Source organism: Protopterus annectens, chromosome 1.part0, assembly GCF_019279795.1.
Source record: "Protopterus annectens isolate FY-2018-M chromosome 1.part0, PAN1.0, whole genome shotgun sequence".
In the NCBI taxonomy this organism is placed as follows: domain Eukaryota; kingdom Metazoa; phylum Chordata; order Ceratodontiformes; family Protopteridae; genus Protopterus; species Protopterus annectens.
In genome coordinates, this window is record NC_056725.1 from 382,870,583 (window position 1) to 382,893,815 (window position 23,233).

Genomic DNA, 23,233 nt, shown 5'->3' on the forward strand with positions numbered 1-23,233 from the left:
AGTAACTGTCTGTTTTTGTGCTACTTTTTATGTACGTTGTACACTATTACAATGTTGGTGCAAAATTAGTAAAAGTAATTAATTTTTTGCTGTAAAGACCTTTAGACAGGTCTTTTATACTGGGATACTGTTTAATATGTATGCTGGAACACTAGAGTGGTCATCTATTGAAGTGTGCCAAACTTTCATGACTTCTCTCTCTAATTTCTCCAAATGTTTTAGTTTTCCATTAGCATTACAGGAATGGACCCCATTCCTAAGTCAGGACCTGATTAGAGTTCATGAAATTAGTATTGCTTCAGTCTTTGATGTTAGCCAAAAGTGCTCTTCTCAGCACCCACATTGTCCCCAGAACTGCCTTCTACAATTCATGAATTTGCATAAAATTTGACCTGTTAGTAACAGCCTGCATTTAACTGCTGGAACCTGTGTTCTGAGAGACTGCCTTCCAGACTATCTGCAAATATTCAGAACTGAGTATATATTTTTTTGGTTATAGAGTTTGTTAATTGTTGCTTAGATCTGTTGTCTCCCTGTTCTGAGAGACTGATCTGCAAATATACAGAGCTGAGTATATTTTTTTGGTTTTAATGTTTGTACTATTAGTTGTTGCTTAGATCTACATTGAAACTGTTTTGTCCCACCCTCTCTATTTTGGTTTGTAGTTTAAATTCGGTGGCTTTTGCAGTTGCCCGCCCCACTGTAGATTTGATCTGGGACACTCCCCCAGTCCCATCTCTTTACCACATTCTACCTAATAAACTCTTTCTGCACTTGCTTTTAGTCATTTTTAATTTAATTGCATTTTTAAACTGTGCTTGGTCTAATATTGCTACATACTCAGGTGTGCTAGCGTGCACTGCATGCAAATTGTTTTTACTACTGTTTTTACTACTTTTCTGTAAAAAAAAAAAAAAATTCTAAGTCTGTTTCCCACCTTTCCTGTAACTAGTGTTCCAGATACAGATTTGCTGTATCCAGGACTGTATGTAAGCTTCTGAGCCCCCCAAGCCTTTCTGTGTTGGAGGGAAGCCTTCTAGCTTATCAGTGGGAGTGGTAAGCACTAGGTAACCTGTCTACCACATAAAGAGTGGTTCTGGCCCAGAAATTGTAGTTATTGGCCATTTGGGCAATCTTTTCCATCTCTCTCAACTTTATGATTTGAAAGCCTGCATTTGCACTTGTTTCTGTCAAGTAACTCGTCTAGTGCAGATACAGACTCTTAGTTTTAGCACTTAAATTTGCTTATTCATGCTCAGCACTTGTTCAGAACTTGTAAGTACTAAATAAGCTATTAATTACTATAGCACTCAATCTTCTTCATTACCTAGAGGAAAACAGTTTTTGTACTTACTTTTCTCACTTGCTTAGAGAAAAATAGCTCTTGTACTCACTTTCCTCACTTAACTAGAGGAAAATATTTTTTTATTCAGGCATGTCCAAGGGTCAGCTCCCAGTGTTCTCCCCTGTCTATCTGATGAATCTGGGCATCTTGAGGCAATGCAGAAATTGCCCCATGTACACAGATAACCCTCTCCTCCTACCACCCAATACTACAACCTGTGAGAGATGCACTTATCTAGCCAAACTGGAGATAAAGCTCTCTACAACCAAGACTGAACTTGACAGTCGTGAGGAGAAGGTAAACATTTGCACCACACCACACTCATCACATAGTCTCACTAAATCTACACCACCAAAATCCACAAATAGTAACACAAAAACATTTGTGGAGGCTCTCAATAACAATCTGTCTAAGCAACAGAGACCTCCAAAGCAGAAACACAAGCAACCTCCATCCCCCAACACAACCAAAATGACACATAGTCCACAGACTCAGTGTGCCACTCAACCACAGCCAATAAGGCAAAACAACGTACCCAACACACTAGTCATAGGTGACGCCATAGTCAGGCACACTGATGTCCCACTCATCAGGCTAAACAAGGAGAAGGTTACTGTCAGCTGCCTGTCGGGTGCCAGGATCCGCCACATAACCCACGCACTCAGGTCACTCCACAACAATACAGATATGACTCTGTCATTGTCCATGTTGGTGTGAATGACCTGAGATGTACCTCCCTGGACTACATGAAAAGAGACATGGAAGAGCTCTCTGATCTTGTAGCCCAGGCAGGTATGACCCTAGCCCTGAGTAGCATTCTGCCACCACCCCGAATGATACCACAGTACAAGGGCAAAATGATTGACTTCAACAATTGGCTAAGCTTCTATGTCATTCTAAGAGGATCCAGTATCTGTCTGCTTGGGATGACATGGTCGACAGACCATGATGCTTTGCCACAGATGGCCTGTACCTGTTGCCCCTGGGATTCCGGATACTGGCTAAAGGTCTTGCTGCCCCTATAGTGCCTTTTTTAGGCAAGGTTCAAATAACAAATTCACCACCGTAACAGGAACAGGCAAGCAAAAACTGAGGGTAATGCTACTCAATGTTAGAAATTTAAATCTCAAAATGCACTCACTCGAGGCACTCCTTAAAATGGAGAACATTGATATCTGTGCAGTGACTGAAACCTGGTTCAAGGCTCCAGAGAGCACCCCTGCACTACCAGGCTATAATTAGACCTAGTCATTACCAACATGAGTGACTGGGGTTCCACACCTGAAGTCAACTCCTCGTTGGTCCGATCCGACCATAAGCTAATCACCCTTGATATCCACATCCCGCCCCCATTAAGGAAACCACAGTATAAAATATCTCCAAAGCCAGCTTCATGCTTCTTAAGACAGAAGTGGTGAATTTCATGACACCCATGCAGATGGACAATACAGTTACAACTGCTGAATCCTACACAAATGCACTCTATAAGCACTTACACGAGTGCATGGATCGTGCTATCCCAAACAGAACCAAGACGCTATCCTCCAAAAAAGGAAGCAAATCTGATGGTCCCCTGCCATAAACAAACTGTACAACAGAAGGAAGTAACTGTTGCAAAAGAGAGTAAAATCCCAAGAGTGGAGAAGCTCCCTGGTCAGCCTCAGTAAGAAGCTGAGATCCCTTATAAGATCCTCCAAAGCTAGCTATGAAAACAAGATTGCCACTAATTCCAAGAACAACCACAAAGCATTCTATAGCTATGTCAAGAATCTCAATGGCAACACCCAGATCTGCTATGTGTTACAGCACAAAGGCAGAAAAATTACAGAACCAGCTGATACTGTCAACATCCTGGCAGATAGGTTCAGTGCTAACTTTACCCCCCCCCCCTCGCCCCCTAAAGGGCCCATATCTATGCAGGAAGAATGCAGAGTCCCTGTAATCACAACTACACAGGTAAAAGCTGCACTCTCTAAAGCCAAAAACACAGCATCCATGGGACTGGATAACATCCAAGGCTGCGTTTTACACGAACTTCAGAACGAACTGGCTCCCCACTTAAGCACCATGTTCAATAATAGCCTCGCATCAGGCTTTGTGCCCAGTGAATGGCACACAGCAACAGTTATCCGACTCCACAAAGGGGGAGCCACCACTGATCCTGGGAACTATCTACCTATTAGCCTGACGAGCCTGGTCTGCAAGGCCATGGAAGGTATCATGGAACTCATAGACAAAGACAGTGGTAACCTCCAAACTCTGGATCCCACCCAGTTTGGGTTTGTGAAAGGCAGATCGTGCCTCCTGAACCTGATTAACTCCTTTGAGGCAGTCACCAAAGCCGTAGATGAGGGTGAGGTGGTTCACATAGCCTACCTTGGCCTCGCCAAGGCTTTCAACACCATCTCCCATTCTGGAATTATAGCTAAACTCAATAAACTAGGTATAAATCCTTACGTCAAAAGATGGGTTGCCAACTGGCTCACTGACAGAACCCACACTGTAAAAGTTGCAGACTCCATATCTGACCTCAAAGCAGTGACAAGTGGAGTACCACAGGGTTCCGTCCTGGGACCTCTCCTGTTTGGTATCTACTTCTCTGAAGTACAGGCTAACACAGAAGGCCTCTGGCTAATGAAGTTCACAGATGACTGCAAACTAGGAGCCATAGTCAAGTCCTCAAATGATGTGGACATCCTACAGAAGGGCCTCGCTGAGACAGATGCCTGGTGTCAGAGCCATAGCCTCAAGCTCAATGCCAAAACCTGCAGTGTCATCCCCTTTGGTAAAAACTCTGTACCCATGAACTACCATTGTAAAAGGAAAAAACTTCAAAGACCAATGCACGTTAGGTTCAAGCAAGGCACCTTTTATTACTTGCAGCAAGGAGACAAAGCATGTAGGTACAGGATTTGTCTGGCTCTTTGGTGATCAGTATGTTATCCTTATACAGTTCTCTTCATGTCACACAGAAAATGTTACTATTCTATTGCTGACATAGTTGGACACAGCTTTCTGTATGTTTCACAGAAAATGTTACCAGACTTATTGCTGACATGGTCAGATTATTTGCTGTCTTGCAAAAACATTTTGAGAAAAACAACCTGGCCTTGGGCTTATTTTAGCCCACGTTAACTTTTCAATTCTTCAATTGTACAGTTCTAATACGTGTGTTACATTTTGTCTAGATTCAAGGTACATTTCTAGCTTTGGTACAAGTAATGCTGACTATGGTTTATACTTTCAAGCATCTATTGTTTTCTTTATCAAAGCTTCTAGCAGCTGCATATTTTCTCATGGCATAAGCAGAAATGAAATATCTCTTTGTTAAGTTTCATGACATTAGCAGAAATGAAATGTTTCTTTGTTAAGTTTCTAATAGCTGTGCAGATTCATGCAGTGTGAACAAAATAAATGTATTAACCCTTTTAAACCTCAAATGCACTAAGCATGCATATTACTATTATATATTTTTCTAACAACCACATAGGCAGCAATCTACTTAACACCGAATGTGTGATAAGAGACCTTGGGACCCAGGCGGACAGTAGTCTCTCCTTTGATAGTCACATCGCCACAGTAGTCAGGAAGTCCTTCTATGTGGCACTACTCATCATAAAAGGGTTCTCATCCAGGAAAAAAGAGGCCATTGTTCCCTTCTACTCGACACTCATTAGACCCATTATAGAATACAATGCCCCTTTTAGAATGTACCTCACAAGACATCTGCAGCACCTGGAAAGGACACAGAAGTACCTCACAAAGAGAATTACTGGCCTCAAACGAATGCCCTACAATGACCACCTCAAAAAACTCCAGCTTTACTCCATACATATCGCCTACTCCGAGGTGATCTCTGCCTAACATATAAAGCTATGTCAAACCCAGAGCTGTTAGACATGCTACACCTAAAGAAATCCCAATCCCTCCAAGTTATACACTCTAGGGACCTAAACTTTGCCACCACAATAAACAGGACATGCTGGTGGGATAGATTCCTGTCCCAGAGACTTCCCATACTCTGGAACAGGCTACCCATCAATATCAAGCAAAGTTCTTCATTAGCACTCTTCAAGAAAAATCTTGATGAGTGGATGGGAAATAGGAACTACACCCCGGGGATCACTTCTGTGTCTCTGCTCGACAGTGGCACAGAGAAATAAATTTCTTGGATAGCTTAAGCCAGGGAAACTTGTTGGCTAGGCTTACGTAGGCCCTTGGGCCGATAGCCTAGTACCTACCTATGAACCTATGTGCAGTTACGTGTATTGGTAGCACATTTAAGTAGACTTAAAAATTCAGGTTTTATTAGCCCTGTTGCTCCAACTACTTTTGAAACTGTACCTTATTGCTCTAGTTTCTGCATGCAAATCCTGGTATTTTATGACTTTGTGTCTCTTTCTCTTAGTAAATAGGAAACTATAATCACTGGTTGTAGCTATTTCAATGATTAATGCTGCACTTGTCCTTTTGCTTGGGCTTCAATGTCTGCTATGCTTGCATCTGTTTTCTTAACTGTAGGGACTGGGAGATATTATGTGATATGAACTTCATCATTGTTGATAATGCTTTGTGGTTCATGTTTGCAATGCTTGTCAGTTACTTATATACTGCAGTATTTGTACAATCCCCAGTGCAACAGTCTTGCCTAATTATTGTGCCTTTCAGTATGCAAGCTCTCAGCAATGAACAAATTGCAACCAGCAGCAAGATGTGCAACCGCTTCTAGTTCTAAATTACAGAACCTACATTTGTCCATTTCTCCACTTTGTCTATAGAGTTTATTAACTAATGTGCACTCAGCCCACTGTCGTGAGCTGACATTATTAGCCTTTCTTCTTTTGGTTTAAATTTACCTCTCCTTAACCATTCATACATCAAATCTTGATCAACACAAGATTGTTCAGGAGTTCTCTATACTTGCCAATGCAGTTGTGGTATTTCCAGTTTTTTTTTCCTTTTCTTCTGGACTTTTTTGTTTATATTCTTTTGTTTTTTTTTTTTTGCACTTTCAGTTCCTGCCTGATTCACATCTATTTCTGGTTTGATATTCATACATTCACACTCCTTTCAGTATGCTTCAGCTAAACTAAGCAGAGATGTCCTCTTAAACTTCTTCTCTTCATGCTATATAAGAAGGCCGATACCTCCATCAGCTCAAGGGATATATAATCGTGGGATGCACCATTTTTTATATATCATTTGATAAGCATGAAACATTTTTCCTGTGTTTGTGTCCAACTGATTCAATGCTGTTGGGGGTCAGTCAATAATACCAAAGGGCCGCGGTTAGGCTGAAGACCTGATTATGATATAAGCTGCACTTGTGAGTTTCACCTGTGTGTTAGCCTTGTATTTATATTCCCAGGGCATCTCCAAGGAGATTAAGTTTGTTTATTATGGATCAAATGATTGGGGGTATGACTTAGTAATGTGCTGAGTGGCTTTTAGGTTACTATTCATTGTTTGACCATCATCTAAGCTGTTCTTTCAAGTTTCATTATATATATATATATAAACAGTGGAATAGCAAATGTACAACTCAAGTTGTTTAGCAACATTACTGTAGAAAATGTTATATGGGTAGTTAAAAGGATTATGTATGTCTTCCAGCTGGTTTTGCTATAGCATGCAATTGAATGTTATTTCTATATGCATGATTCACTGTTGCTTACAAGTTGAGAAACTTCTGTTTATTGTGGATGAAAGCACTTACTCATATTTTGATTTGATAAACTGGAGGTAACAGAGCTCTGCTTTCTTTTTTGGCTTTCTTTTTCAAAATTACACAAATTTTTTTTTCAAGGCATTTAGATTATACTAAGGTTTGGCCACTTGACATGAATCCATATATAAGTGACATTACTATATCAGCAAAAGAATGCAAAAAGGTAATAAGATGAAAGAAAACATCACAACATACAGTAAAAGGCAGGGTGCCATTTAGCAGGACTAACTGACTGGACATGACCATAGTAAATCACTGCCTGAGGTTACATCAGGGGTAAGCGGACTTAAGTAATATGGACAGGTATGGTACAAGGGTAGATCATCTCAAAAGTAAGATGCACTATGAGCCTAGTTCTGAACTGCTTTAGTAAGAGATTCTAACTGATAGGGAACCGAGTCCACAATGGTAAGCACTACTACCTACAATACTTCTACACTCCTTCTGATATTGGATTTCGGCCTTATAAAATGCCATTACCAGTGATCATCAGTGAATACAATTCTTCCATGGGTACAAGTTTTTAAGATGAACAGTGACTCAGAAAATACAGTTTGAAGTTAAGAGCATCTAAGAGGAAATTAACTCACTCTTACATCAGGAGCCAGTCTGCTCTTCTGAGACTATCAGAGTGGTGATATTCTAGCTCTGTCAAAAGCAGGAGAAAGCACCAAATATGACTCAATTAGTCATCAAGCCAATTCAGATGAGGACAGCAACATGAAGAGCCCAAATTCCAGCCGCGGAATATGAATTGTCTTCTTTGTAAAATAACTTACCTCTATATAAACATATCTTGAGCACTTGCCACAAAACTCTTCTTTGACTAAGGATCCTGTGGTCATTTCTACCTTGGTTGGGTCCAGAGCCGCTGAGCAGGTACAGGCTTCCAAGGAAGTCCTTCGCACTACAGATTCTTGACACAAACCGATGTCTTCTTTCGTGACTACCATTCTTTCAAAAACAACTGAGTTTCTTAGGTCCAGGGTACGAACCACACCCAAGAAACCGATGACCCAATCTCAGGCAGCTCCTTCCTTGCCTCAGTCTCAAATGCTTAAAATGGTGGAAGACCTTATCATGCTGATCAGGGGAAGCCACACTACCCCCTCCAAAAGGAAAAGAGATCTGTCCCCTGAAGTTTTGTTTGAACAAGAGTCAGATTACTCTGATGCATCTGAATATGAATACATGCAACTCATCTCTACTTATGAGGATTCTGATGCAGAGTATTCTATCCCTTCAGCCTCTCCCCCAGAGGATTTTTCCTTTGGGGAAACCCTTCATACCTTAAGGGAGTATTTACAATGGGAGAGTCAAGACTACCCTCAGTCTAAAAAGAGGCTCAGGGAATTCTTAGATCTTCCACAGCACAGACCTTTAGCCATCCCTCCAGTCCTGAATATTGTGGAGGATGTTTTCCTGCAATCCAGCTTGACTCCTGACACCCTTCTTCCTGCACCCAGAAAACCAGACAGGTACTATAGAGTCCCTGACTCTCACAAATTTCTTTTTTAAAATTCCTACTGCTGACCCTGAGGTAATTTCTTAAGGGCCTAAAGGGATTAAAGCAACCTCTGCTAAGAATCCCACCCCTCAGGTAGGGATTCCCAAGCACTAGACAGATGGGGTAAAAAAGCATACACCTCAGCTACTCTTGCTATCAGGGCACTAAATTGTCAGTTCCATATGCTAAAATTTCAGCAACATACCCTGGAACTCCTCAAACAAAAAATGTCTTCCTTTCCTGCTTGTGCAGAATCTAAAGAGTTGCAAGAGTTAATGCATTCTGCAAGTCAAGTAACTAAACACACATTGCACTGTAGTTTTGATGCCCCAGAAGCTTCTTGCAGTCACTGAATCTGTCATTAGAAGGCATACATGGCTTAAGGAACAGCCCCTGCCAGACCATGTTAAATCTAAATTGTTGGATGCCCCCCTTGCACAAAGACATCTTATTTGGCACTAAGGCAGAAGAGGTCTTAAAACAGATGGAAGAAAAAGGAAAATCTATGCAGACAGTTAAGGATTTCTTACATGTCCAGCCACCCAGGTTCGGCAGGCATTGTCCCACCAAGCACTGGTCCTTTCCTGCTCCCACTAAGCCAGTCCAGCCCAGGCCCCGGGGAACCAGAACCGCAGACAGCAGCCACAGGGAATGCAGAGATCTAAGCAGTGGACTATATCCACTTCAAAACCAGGGAGTTCTAAGCCACCCCCTTATGGTAAGAACTCACAATGACTCACCACCCCTACCCCCTCCCTCTGCTCACATTCACTTACCCCAGGTGCCATGAATAAAAACTCTTTTTCAAAAAACAAACAAACAAAATAACTTAAAGAAACAAACAGGCAAAGGGCATTCACCGGACTAGAACTAATTCAATTTATTGTAAGCGCTTTCGAATGTACTTTAGAAAGAGAATATATGAACATTTATATAGCATTAATAGGAAAGATGTAAACAACGCTTTAGCAAAACATATTATTGAATGTCCTGAGCATTCATTTTTGTTTCTTGTTATTGAACAAATACATAAGCAGAAACACAACACTGTTTATTCGGAAATAAACTCGGATAAGCAGCTTTTTGCTGCTGCTGCTCAGATAAACTCACAACATTAAATACTTTAACAATTAATCAATCAATGATTAAAAATATGGAACCCATCAGCATTTCAAAGGGCAATGCTCTTAGAAAATCATGCAATATATGCACTCATCAAAGCATAAACATAAAATCTTGCCTCAACTTGGGTCTGATTGGTGTTATTATCCACTCTATCTCTTTCAATCAGACCCAAGTTGAGGCAAAGGAGAAATGTTAAGTAAAATGTAGGACTAATATAATGTAGGATAATCATTGTTTTGTCCCTTTTATTTTTTACATTAGAGATCCCATATGAATGTATGTTTCACATACATTTCTTATATTATAATTCAGGATAGCATGTGTGATTACTTTTTCTTTGCATTTCTGTTTTTCATCCTATGAATATTTTTTACATCCCTTTGTCATATGTAGGATTTTTATTGATTGCACATATACAAAATCCTTTATAGTTTTAAAGGTTTATTGTTGTTTGATTTTATGTTTATGCTTTGATGAGTGCATATATTGCATGATTTTCTAAGAGCATTGCCCTTTGAAATGCTGATGGGTTCCATATTTTTAATCATTGATTGATTAATTGTTAAAGTATTTAATGTTGTGAGTTTTAAGTTGATTTACCAGGGATCTGATGAAGCAGCAATAATAAACAGTGATTTTACACACTTTTCTCGTGCCTCTTTGGATTTTATCACTTCGAATTACAGCACCTGCTAACGCTGTGGGTTTTGTTGTGTTTCTGCTTATGAACTTGCTCTTTGGAAAACCCCAGCGCTAACCTGAAGCAAGACAAGGTTTCGTTTGTTTATCTACACTTATTGAACAAATACACACTAATATTAGAGGTGGGCCAGTATCTGTGGCATTAGAACTTAAGAGAATTATGGTGGCAAGTATTAACTAACTCTTACACCTATCCCGGTTTAAATGAATACCATTCCATTAAATGTATTTTGAAGCTTAAGACCTTAAATAGATGTTAAATGACCAATTGTGTACTAGCTTTAATATTGTTATATGTTTTAATATACTTGTATATATTTATATGCTTTTATATGTTAATTAATGTAATTAATTGTTTTGTTACAGGTGAAATGAACTTTATGTAGAATGAAATATGTTCTTGTGATTGCATTGTGATTTAATGGACAATATATTTTTAAATGTTTTACAGGATATGATGTAATTGATGTGGAGGGTTATTTAAACTAAGTCAGTTAACAACTGTGTTTGTCTGAGGAAGTTTGTGAATTTTTACATTCAAAAGCGCTTACAATAAATTTAATTAGTTCTAGTCCGGTGAATGCCCTTTGCCTGTTTGTTTCTTTAACTTACCCCAGGTGGAAAACTCTCCTTTCAGGCAAGCACCTGGGACACCATTACCAATGACCACTGGATACTCAACATAGTATCTCAGGGATACAAATTTTCCTTCCACACCCTTCCAACCCCAAAAGGGCTCCCAGATCTACCTCCAAACTAGTGGGCAGAGGCTCAAAAGCAAATCCTTTCCCTGCTTTCTATGAGGGCAGTAGAGCACATTCCTGCATAACAGATAGGCCAAGATTTCTACTCCATACTTTTTCTGGTGCCCAGAAAAGAGGGCACCTGACACCCCATCCTCGATCTATCCATTCTAAACACCTTCCTGGTGATCCCAAAATTCAAAATGCTCGCCCACCAGCAGCTGCAACACATGCTCTCCAAGGACGCTTGGCTAGCCACCCTAGATCTAAAAGAGGCCTACCTCCACATTCTTATCAGGGAATCATGCAGGAAATATTTCCATTTCAGGGCAGGATCTCAACACTTTCAGTTCTCTGTGCTTCCCTTTGGCTTACCTACTGCTCCCAGAGTTTTCACAAAATGCCTGGCTCTGGCCATTGCCTTTTGCAGACAAAGGAATATCCAGATTTACCCATACTTACACGACTGCCTTATTCAGGAAGACAGCCAGGAAAAGCTGCTCAAGCACCTGGCCTATGTAAAGACCCTACTAACTTCCCTAGGGTACACAATCAACAAAAAGAAATCTAAACAGGTGCCCACCCAAAGGATTATCTTCCTGGGAGCAAGCCTGGACACAGCATTTCAGGTGGCATTCCTTACACCAGAAAAACAAATTTTCCTGACAGCCTACTACTCTCAGCTAGCCACCAGACCCCAGCTATCTGCAAGGAAGATCCTGCAAGCTCTGGGGTTCATGGCATCTTGCATACTACTCATTCCATATGCCAGACTGCATATGAGGAAACTTCAGTGGTACCTAAAAAGCCTTTTCTGTCAACGCTCTCAAGACCTGGAGACTCTTATACCTATAATTCCTTGCCTCAGAAAAGATTTTCTTTGGTGGGCAACCAGCATGCTCCCACAACAAGGGACTACCTTTCTCACCACCCCCCACCATCCAGACCCTCATCACAGATGCATCAGACTATGCTTGGGGTGCACACCTGGACGGCAGGTGCATACAGGGCCAATGGAGCCTGCAGCAAATCCCTCTGCACATCAACCAAAAAGAGATGATGGCTGTCCAGCACACCTTGATAGCTTTCAAGCCCCTTCTCTCCCCAGGGGCTCTCCTGATCAAAACAGACAACATCACTGTGATGTGGTATATCAGCAAGCAGGGAGGGACTCATGCCTACCCTCTATGCAGGCTGGCCATGACCCTTTGGCACACAGCCTCTGCCATGCAACTGCACCTGTTGGCACAATTCCTACCAGGTTCTTTCAACTCTCTGGCAGACCAATTAAGAAGAAATTTTCTGGATCCACATGAGTGGCAGCTCAATGAAAGAACCTTCACTCTAATAACTCAGAAATGGGACACCCCGAAGGTTGACCTCTTTGCCTCCCACACCAACCATCAGCTCAGCAAGTTCTGCACCAGGGAGCATCGCTGCATTGCTTAGAAAGTGGATGCCCTGGGTCAATCTATCAGTCGATGCCTTTCCTCCACTACCTCTCTTCCCCAGGGTACTTCTCAAAATAAATGAGGAAAAACCAAGGACAATTCTTATAGCTACAGACTGGCCTCACCAGCACTGGTACAACTTGCTGTGCAGCCTGTCCCCACTGCCACCATGGCATCTTCCTCAGATTCCAAACCTCCTGACCCAGAGGGAAGGGGAATTCATACATCCCCAATTGCAGACACTCAGTTTGGCAGCTTGGCTTATTCCCTAACCCTGGATCAATCTGCCAACCTCAGTAAACAGGTTCTAGATGTTATAAGTGAGGCCAGATGCCCTAGCACTAGAAAGTCTTATGCTGACAAATGGAAACTGTTCTGCACCTGGATCCATGCTAAGGGAGCCAATACGGCACAGCCCTCCCTCCCTCTCATCCTGGATTACTTAGCTGACCTACTACACAGTGGTCCCTCTTTCTCCTCTATAAAAATTCATGCCTCTCCTATCTCTGCTCATTTCCCCACTGAGCAGCCCCTTTTCTCACACCCTTTGATCAAACAGTTCCTAAGAGGGGCTAGGAACTTGAGGCCACCCAGAAGAGCACCAGCCCCAGCTTGGGACCTTAACTTTGTGTTGGAAAAGCTCACCCTGCCCCCTTTCGAACCAGCTTCTTCTGCAGAGCTAAACTTTCCCTCCTGGAAGGCAGCTTTCCTTCTGGCCATCACTTCAGCCAGAAGAGTCTCCGAGCTGCAAGTGCTCATGGCTGTGGAACCCTTCATCATCTTCCATGCTGACAGGGTATCCCTCAGAACTAACCCATTCTTCATGGCTAAGGTGGCTCTCAACCAATCCATTCATTTGCCCACCTTTTTTTCTAATCCCCAGAACAAGGGGGAAAGGATCCTGCACTCTTTAGATGTGCACAGACAGCTCAGATTCTATCTAGACAGGACTAAATTGTTCAGAAAGTCCCATCAATTGCTAGTTAGCTTTGCTACAGGGGCAGAAGGCAAAGCCATCTCCAAACAAACCATTTCCGAATGGATTGCTCACAGCATCCATTTCTGCTACAAACAGCATGGAAAACCTCCCCCCAAGGGGGTCAGGACTCACTCCACCACAGCAGCCTCCACCTCTGTAGCTGTCCTCAGAGGAGTCCCCACCAGGGACATCCTGGAGGCTGCCACCTGGACATCTGTTCACACTTTTACCAAACATTACCACCTGCCTCTCTTCTCCAAATCCAGGGCAGGGTTTGTTTCTGCAGTCTTGCAGGGCATCCTAGCCAGCCCCCAGTTTCCTTGACTACCTCCACCCATTTCCTCAGCTTTGGGAATCAACCAAAATATGATGACTGCAACAGTGAAAAACAAAGAACATAGTACAGTTGTGTACACTTACCATAAATGTAGATGTTTGAGTGTATTCACTGATGCAGTCCTGGTTTCCCTCCCTCCATCCCCCTTTCTTCTCTTTCCTTACAAGGGACATATTGGTATTTACTTTCTACTGGTGGGGTTCTTCTACCAGAATCTGGCTCCTACTTGGGGGCTCCTGACAGTTTAGGGCAAGAAAGACCAATGTAATGGCATCGGCTGCCTTACTTTATACTTCTGACAACCTGACATCAGTCCTGAAGCGACAGCAACCGATGCAGAAATACTAAGCCTCTGGTATTTGGGCCGGCCAAGGGCTACCCTGGCAGGGATAACCCAAATGTGATGATTGCAAAGTGTACACAACTGTACTTTCTCTGTGGCGTGACTACTACTTTAGTAACTGACTGGTGGCACAGCATCTATCTAGACCTAATGATTGTGTACAATAATAGGTTAGATATTTTACAACTTTGTGTCTCTCTGTACGCAGGACACTATAGTAACTGGGTGTGTCAATTTCAATCATCAATGCTACTTCTGTCTTCTTTTCTTGGACCACTATATCTGGTTTTCTACCGTCCATCTTTTGAACTGTTGGTGATAGATGATCCCATGTGATGTAGACCATCATTTTCTATGATGCTTTGCGACTCATTTTTCCAGTGTTTTTCATCCACTTCAGTACTATAATGCTTGCACAATCCCCAGAGCAACAGTCTTGCCACGTTATTATGCCTTTCAGTATACAGTCATTCTGCCATTAGTATGTTACAACCAGCAATGAGGTGTTTTTGGTTTTGGTTTTACAAAACCTACATTTGTCTGTTTCTCGAAGGCTGCGGTGGTGCAGCGGTTAGCGTTGTCGCCTAACAGCAAGAGGTTCTCCCGTCTGATTCTCAGCTGGAGCGCCTAGTGTGTGGAGTCTGCATGTTCTCCCCATGGTCATGTGACGTTTAAAGACATGCAGGTGGTGCGTGCATGAATGGGTGTGCCTTCTTTGAAGGTTGGGCGTTGGGCTGGCAACTCGGCACCATAAGAATCCACTGCCAATCATTAGCAGACCGGAGCTCCACTGTGGTGAACCCTAACCGGGAAAAGCCGAAAGAAGACATTTGTCTGTTTCTCCCCCATGTTCAATGGACTTTGTAAACCAACGTGTACATAGCCCACTATCTTGTGCCACCGATATTAACCTTTCATCTTTTGGTTTGAATTCACCTCTTCTTAACCATTCCTGCTCTTGTTCTTGATCAACATAAGGATCTTCCAGAAGTCTTCTAGACTTCCAACTATATTGATACATTTTCCACATTTCTTGCCTTCTCATCAGGTCTTTCATCTTATATTCTTTCTTTTGTTTTTTGGCACGTTCAGTTGCTGCCTGGTTTTTATCCACTTGTGTTTTGATTTCCATTCCTGCTTGATGCCAATATGCTTATACTAGCCTAAGCAGGGAAGCCATCTTAGATTTATTCTTGTCATGTTTCAAAACTTTCACTACATCTGGGTCTTGTGAAGTCAGCAGATATGTGTGGAGTCCCACGATTGCAGATCTGTACATATAATCAGTTTCAAGAAGGACCATCCCTTCTTTGGAACAGGGAATATATAATCTTGGTATGCACTGATTTTTATAAATCATTTGGTGAGCATGAAGCACCCTTCTTGTTTTCCCATCTAATCTACTCAACACATTTTGGGGCCAGTCAGTCACTCCAAAACTGTATATTAGGACAGGAAGAGCAAATTGGTTTATAGCTTGGATTTTGTTCCTAGATGTCAATGCTGTTTTCAGGATTAATTTAAGTCTTCTAAAGTACTCCTTACTAAGTTTTATACACATTTGTTCATGTTTTATTGTTGATCCTTCATCAATTCCCAGATATTTATACACTCCCTCTTGCTCAAGTTCTTTTATATCACATTCTTGTCTCAAACTGATGTTTTCTTGGTGCTGCAGTTTTCCTGCTTTAAAGGTTGCTTTTGCACAGTTATCAAGATCAAGTGAAATTCTTATATCATTTGAAAAAGTTTTGACAACTTACAGTTGTACTTTCACAGTTCCTCATCTGATGAGCTATACAGTTTCAAATCATCGACAAAGAGAAGTTGAGAAGTCTTTACACTTTGTTGTTTTCTAGGAGCCAAATTATAGCCATGGCCTACGCTGTTAAGTAGACAACTTAATGGGTTAAGAACAAGGCAGAATAGCAGTGGTGACAGATAGTCACCCTGGAACATCCCCCTTTGAACGTTTATCCCTGGAATAATAATTAGACCTTTATCATGGTTTAATTGCAAAGTGATCTGCCATTGTTTCATGGTTACTGTAATGTAGTCAATCAGTGTAGGGTGTATCTTATAAATTTTTAAGCACTCTTTTATCCATGAATGTGGGACACTATCAAATGCTTTTTTGTAGTCAAGCCATGCCATACTTAAATTCTTCCCCTTTTTACAGTTCTCCAGTATGACTTTATTCATAGGTTCATAGTTTCATAAGTTCATACTAGGCTATCTGCCCAAGGGCATTTATAAGCCTAGCCCAGAGTTTTGTGGCTTTCGCCACCCCTTTAGTTTGAAGGAAACTATGCCCATTATTTTGCTGTGCCTCTGTCAAGCAGTGACACTGAGGTAATCCCTGGGGTATATTTGCAATCTCCCATCCATTGGTCAAGATTTCTCTTGAACAAGGCCAGCGAGGTGCTCTGCCTCACATGTACCGGGATTTTGTTCCACAGCATAGGGAGTCTCTGGGTGATGAATCTGTCCCTCCAACATGTCCTATTAATAACCGTGTCCAGATTTAAGTCTCCCACCCTTGTAGTTTTGAGGGATCTAGATTTTTTGAGGTGAAGCATGTTCATCAATTCTGGGTTGGACATGACCTTGTATGTCAGGCACAGGTCACCTCTGAGCAAACGGTAAGCGACTGAATAGAGCTGGAGTTCCTTCAGTCGGGCAGCATAAGACATATTTTTGAGGCCCTTTATCCTTTTGGTGAGGAACTTTTGGGGCCTTTCCAGCTGCTGCAGGTGTCGGGTCAGATACATTCCGAATGGGGCATTGTACTCAATCATTGGTCTGATGAGTGATGAGTACAGGGGGCCGATGACCTCTCTTGATCTAGATGTGAATCCCTTCATGATCAGGTGGGCAATGTAGAAGGTCTTCCTAACTACTCTGGCAATGTGAGTGTCAAACGAAAGGTTACTGTCAACCTTGGTCCCCAGATCCCTGATAACCTCTTCTGTGCTCAGTGGATTGCCACCTATATGGTAGCTAGGGGTAACCTTGTTTTTCCCGAGGGGTATGACTATGCATTTCTTGGCGTTTAACTTTAGGCCATGGCTCTGGCACCAGTTATCCATTTCTATGAGACCCTTCTGGAGGATATCTGTGTCAGATGTATTCTCGACTATGGCGCCCAGTTTGTAGTCATCTGCAAATTTTGTCAGCCATAACCCTCCTGTGTTTGCTTGTACTTCTGAAAAGTAGATGCCGAACAAGAGTGGGCCCAGGACTGAGCCCTGTGGGACACCACTTGTGACAGGCTTTGAGTCTGACATGGCGCTAGCAACTCTGACCCTGTGGGTTCTGTCACTTAGCCAGTTTGCAACCCATCTTGTGACGTATGGGTTTACATTTAAGCTGATGAGTTTTTCGATGATACCTGAGTGGGGTATTGTGACGAAAGCCTTTGCCAGATCGAGGTAGGCTGTGTGGACTGCCTTTCCCTCATCAATGGCCTTGGTGACTGTTTCGAAGAAGTCAACCAAGTTTAAAAGGCATGATCTGCCTTTGACAAAGCCAAACTGGGTTGGATCCAAAGTCTGTAAGTCCCCTATGTCTTTATTTATGAGTTCCATTATGATCCTCTCCATAGCTTTGCAGATCAGGCTTGTCAAGCTCATGGAACGGTAATTTCCAGGGTCGGTGGAGGCACCGCCTTTGTGAAGTGGTACCACAGTTGCCGTGCGCCACTCCTTGGGTACGTATCCTGAGGTGAGGCTAAGATTAAACAGCTGTCCTAACTGCGGGTTTAATTCCTCATTGAGTTCATGGAGCACACAGCCGGGGACACCATCTGGTCCCATGGATGCAGTGTTTTTTTGCCTTGGAGAGAGCAGTTCTCACCTGAGTGTTAGAGATGTTTGGGGGGCTAAAATCCTCTGGTATAGATATCTCTCCTTTTTGGGGGAGTTTGCACTGAACCTGTCAGCCAGTATGTTGGCAATGTCTGTAGGTTCAGTGATTTTTACATCATTTTGAACTAATTCTGAGCATATCTGGGAGTTTCCTCCCAGGTTTCTAACATAGCTAAAGAAGGCCTTATGATTGTCTTTTGAGTCCTTAGCGATTTTTCTCTCAAAATTTGCCTTAGATGATTTTATGAGAGCTCTTAGTTTTTTACTTATAATGATCAAAGGTGTCTTACCTTTTAAGGATTTTGCTCTATCTTGTAGTAGCTTCCTCCTTTTGTTGTAGAGCTTGTTTATGGCTGGGGTCCACCAGACTGGACGCTTGCCTTTGGTACAAAGAGTCTTTGTTTTGTTTGGGATTGCCTGATCCATGCAGTCCTGTAGGTGCTGGTAGAAGGCATTTGTAAGTGATTCAGCGGCTTGAGTAATGTTTTCCGCCGGCTTGGGGGCCTTAAAAGAGACCACACTAGTCTTTAGAAGTGTGAAGTCGGCTTTTGAGAAGTTCTTCACTGTGGTCTTTTTTTATCTCAGGTGGGGGCGGGATGAGGACCTCCAGTGAGTTTAGTTTATGATCTGATCTCACCAGTGAGGGGTATACTTCCGGTGTTGAACATTGTGATCCCATGTTCGTGATGATGAGATCAAGTATGTTTTCACCTCTTGTGGGGATGGTGACTAGTTGTTCCATGGCATTTGAGTTTATGAACTCTAGGAACCTTTGGGCTAGAGTGTTGGGGCTTGAGTAGTGATCCCAGTCTATATTAGGGTAGTTGAAGTCACCTAGTATGATGGTGTTTGGAGATACATTTATCCCCTCCAGTGTTTTCAGAAAAGCTATGTGAGGTTCCTGAGTTTGAGAGGGTGGCCTGTAACATGTTACAAATTGCAGAGCAGTCTTGCCTATGGTTAACTGCACCTGGATGGTCTCCGATGCATCATGCGTTGCCACCAACCTTGAGGTGTGGGTGTCCTTGATGAATATGGACACCCCCCCTCCTTTCTTGGTGTTGTCTGGATTTTGGGGCCGGAACGCATGATATGAGGTAAAACCTGATAGTGCTGGGGTGCTCTCAGGAGCCTTGAACCAGGTTTCAGTCACAGCACAGACATCGATGTTCTCCATACTGAGAAGGGCCTCGAGTGCGTGCATCTTGAGATTGAGACTTCTGGCATTGAGCAGCATTACCCTTAGTTTTTTTCCTTTTTTGTGTTCTAGGGTGGTAGGTTTAGAATTTGAGCCTTGCCTAAAAAAGGCACTATGGGGGTGGCAAGAGCCTTTGCCAATATCCGGAAGCCCAGGGGTGACAGGTGCAAGCCGTCCCTTGCTATTTAACAGCAAATGATCCTTTGTTCCATATGACTTTCCTTTATTGCCCCTTTGTTCTACTGCCATAATTGAGTTTTCTTCTAAATGACTACAGACTCTATCTGCATCAATTTCAGTGTATAGTTTTTACATCGTCGGAAGGCAAGTTATTAGTCAATAATTTTTAGGGTAGCTTGCAGGTTCACTCTTAATTGGAAGCATTGTTTTTCCTGTTGTTAGCCAGGCTGGCGCCTGTTCGGGGTGCGCATATAAATAGTTCTTACTCATGGCTAAATCCTCATGCAAAGATGTTAATATTTTTAACCAGAAGTCAGATACTGCATCTGGGCCTGGGGTTTTCCAGTTAGAGGCTTTTCTTAACTTTTTTTCAGTCTCTCTGGCTGTTACTTCATCCCATTTCATATCCTGTACCTTTAAACTTATTATTCTTTCTTTTACTTCTTCTATCCATTTAGCATCTTTGTTATGTTCCACAGGATCTTCACAGATACTTCTCCAAAATGTATCGATTTCATCTTTTTTTTTGGTGGTCCTTCAATTCCTTTTAACTTGTTTCCCAAGTCTATATAAAATTTTTGGGGTCATCAATAAATTGCTTATTCTGTACTTTCCTTTTATATTTATCTGTGTATCTTCTAAGTTTTTCTGCCTGTGCTGATATTTTTAGTTTATTATTTGCAATAGTGCACAATAGATCCAGAACTGTTCTGATACCATGCATTGCTTTTATCACGTCTATCTTTCTAAGTACTTTTGTTGACCTGTTCCCTCTTCTATACTCTTCTAAAAGTGAAACTTCTTGTCTTATATTTGCTGGGAGACTGTGTACATTTTAAATACAAATATAACAAAGAGTAATGGTCCTAATACTGAACCTTGTGGCACAACTAATGCTATTTCCTGAGGAGTTTGCAGTTCATCTACCCATGTACACACTGTGTTCTGTGGTTAATGTAACTTAAACCAGTTGACTGTGTTGTTTGTGAGGTCTAGTTCCTTGAGTCTACAATATAATATGGGATGTGGAACTGTATGAAATGTTTTGGATAGGTCTAGAAATAGGAATGCAACCATTTCTGATTTTGTCTTTTATGAACATAGTTTATGAAAAGTTAATAATGTTGTTTCTCTATTTGGCCTGGTATAAATCCAAACTGTGCTGTTAGGTAGTTGATCAACTGTAGCTGAACACATTTTCAAGTATTTTAAATAGAGACTACAAGACATTATATGTCTGTAGTTTGCCAGCACAATAATTTATTGCCTTTATCTAAGGGAATAAAGTACAAAAGTTTCTAGACTTTTGAGACTATAGCTTCTTGATTTATAAGTACAGATACTGGGTATGCAATGTTGTTTATTTTGGGATATTTTACTGAAATGCTGTGTGCCAGAAGAGAGGTGGGTTTATGTTTTTGAATATTATTTTTTTATCCTGACGGTAGGAGTTATTGTAAGTCAGACGGTAGAAGTGACATTGTCTAAGTCATTTACTGCTGCACTGGGTGTATGGGATCTGTTACGGGAGTTAACAGGATTTATGTAGTATGAATTAAATCTGCATGCTGCGCAACAGTTTGTTTTGTTTCTGTAAAGATGAGGTGCTGATAAGTGGACATTTTGAGAAAAGTGACAAGCACCACCTTACTAATGCATGCTAACTCTAACCCTGTATCTTACCTAACAAAAACCCTTAACAAGACAGACACAAACACTCACACTTACACTTACTTGCTGCTCATACACACACACACACACACACACACACACACACACACACACACACACACACACACACACACACACACAATATCAAGCACTCTGCATGATGAAATCTACATACATAATTACACATCTTAAATATTCTCCAAATTTGAGGAAAGAGACAACTTTTGTTAAACACCATTTTGATGTAAGAAAAGGCACCTTTCAGTGCTGTTAAACATTAGAGTCATGCTAGGGCATTAGTAATAACCTATGCCAGCAGCCCCCCACAATGCAGTAGCAGGAAGACAAAACAGCTTTAAACAGCTGTAAAACACTTTGCTATCACAAAAAGTGTGTCACTGTGAAGTTTTTAACCATTTCTACAACTGTTCAAGAGGGACACAGCTTCTGGTCACAATCTGTATGTCAGCGCTACATGTTTTATGGCTTTCAAAGTACACCTATAGACTTTGCATGTAATGCTCAGCTTGCTTTCTTTACAAGACATTGGACTAGTGAACCAATATTATTAATAAGAAAATCTTGAGTCATAGACGTGACTCACTGTGGAAGAAGATTTCACATTTATTCTTCAAGCACTCAATTAAATGCAATCAGCATGCAATGAATCACAAGGTATTTGTTGTTAGCAAACATGCTGTTTAGTAACTGACATTGCTCATTTATTTCTGTTCTTAGCTATAAAACTATCCCTTGCAGCTAAGCATAAAATAATCTGGATCTACTCTGAGGTCTTTACTAATGTGTTTAAGAAAACATTCTGACACAGAACCAAAAAATCACGTAAGTAAGTGTGCTTCCATATGAGGTAATGTGAAGTGATCAGTAATCTAGCCAAACACAGTGGATACAGTCTTGTTTTACTCTAAAGCATTAGGATCAAAAGCATCTACGGCATTGGCTACATGACCTGACAAACAGACAGCCAAGGCCTGTACTAAAAATGTGGTCTGAAAGGAAAAGAGATTCCTTTTCTTAAGTGCTCATTTCTGGTAGTTTTTAAATTTAGCATTCATACTACCTGAAACTTGGGGGGTCTACCTGGTATATTCAGATAATGAAAGTGTACAATACCCCCCCCCCCCATGTTCCTTAGTGATAGTGCATATAACAAATATGGGAGAAGGAAGATTAAAAAAAAAATCATTAAAGTTGTTTATTTAGTGATAATAAGAAGGAGCTAAAAATCCTGAACAGAAGACTCCCATAACTTAGAGGGCAACAAGGTGGGGGTAAAATTGGGAAAAGGCAACTGAATATATCTAGCAAATCTGTGCATACTTAGATGATATCTCATGGCAATAAAAAAATGATGCCAGACTGGTATTACAATCAAGCTTACAGTAAACCTTGTTGAAAGGCAAATGTAAGTCAGACCTCCTCATTTAAAAGGTCATCATTGCTCCTGTACCTGTTGAGAAGCCATGCTGCAAAACTCACAGGTTAATGTGCTTAATTTCTACAGACTACGAGGCAACTGCGTTTTCTACAATGACAAAGCACTATACTCAAATGCATGAAAAAAATAACAATTAACTACATACTTGTATCACCATCTTGGAAGTCAGGGAGCGTAAGGAATATCCCAGTGGGCTTTGTGGTTAATGTCCCTTCAACAGTACTCTCTTTCTCTGATCCACTGCAAGAAAATATAAATACATGTCAGATCCAAAAACTGGAAAAAGCAGGCTGATAGCATAATATTAACCAGAATTTTATGGTGATTGCATGTAAATGAAAAGGTAACACAACAATCATATTCTGCTTCACTAATATCACATAAATATGAGTGCTACTTAATTTAGTGATTTACCTGAGTCAAGGGACATTGCTAAACCCCAGCCAGGGCTTAATGGGAAAGTCTAACAGAGATTTCCGATATAGGAATAACAGTAGAATGAGAATTCTGCTACTATGCAAATAACATAAAGCAGCAGCAATCAACCATCTATAGATCTTGACATTAAAGGACTAAACATGTTACAGTAACCAGAACAG

The 23,233-nt window shown here is 41.4% G+C and overlaps 1 protein-coding gene across 1 annotated transcript in view; it reads right to left on the reverse strand.

Annotated features, from left to right (window-relative positions):
• TTC7A (tetratricopeptide repeat domain 7A) overlaps positions 1 to 23,233 on the reverse strand; it is a 2,391,665-nt gene that overhangs the window by 455,981 nt on the left and 1,912,451 nt on the right. The window contains exon 17 of the mRNA XM_044060227.1: positions 22,780 to 22,874. Within this exon, the coding sequence (XP_043916162.1) occupies positions 22,780 to 22,874 (95 nt within the window). The remainder of the gene's footprint in view (positions 1 to 22,779; positions 22,875 to 23,233) is intronic.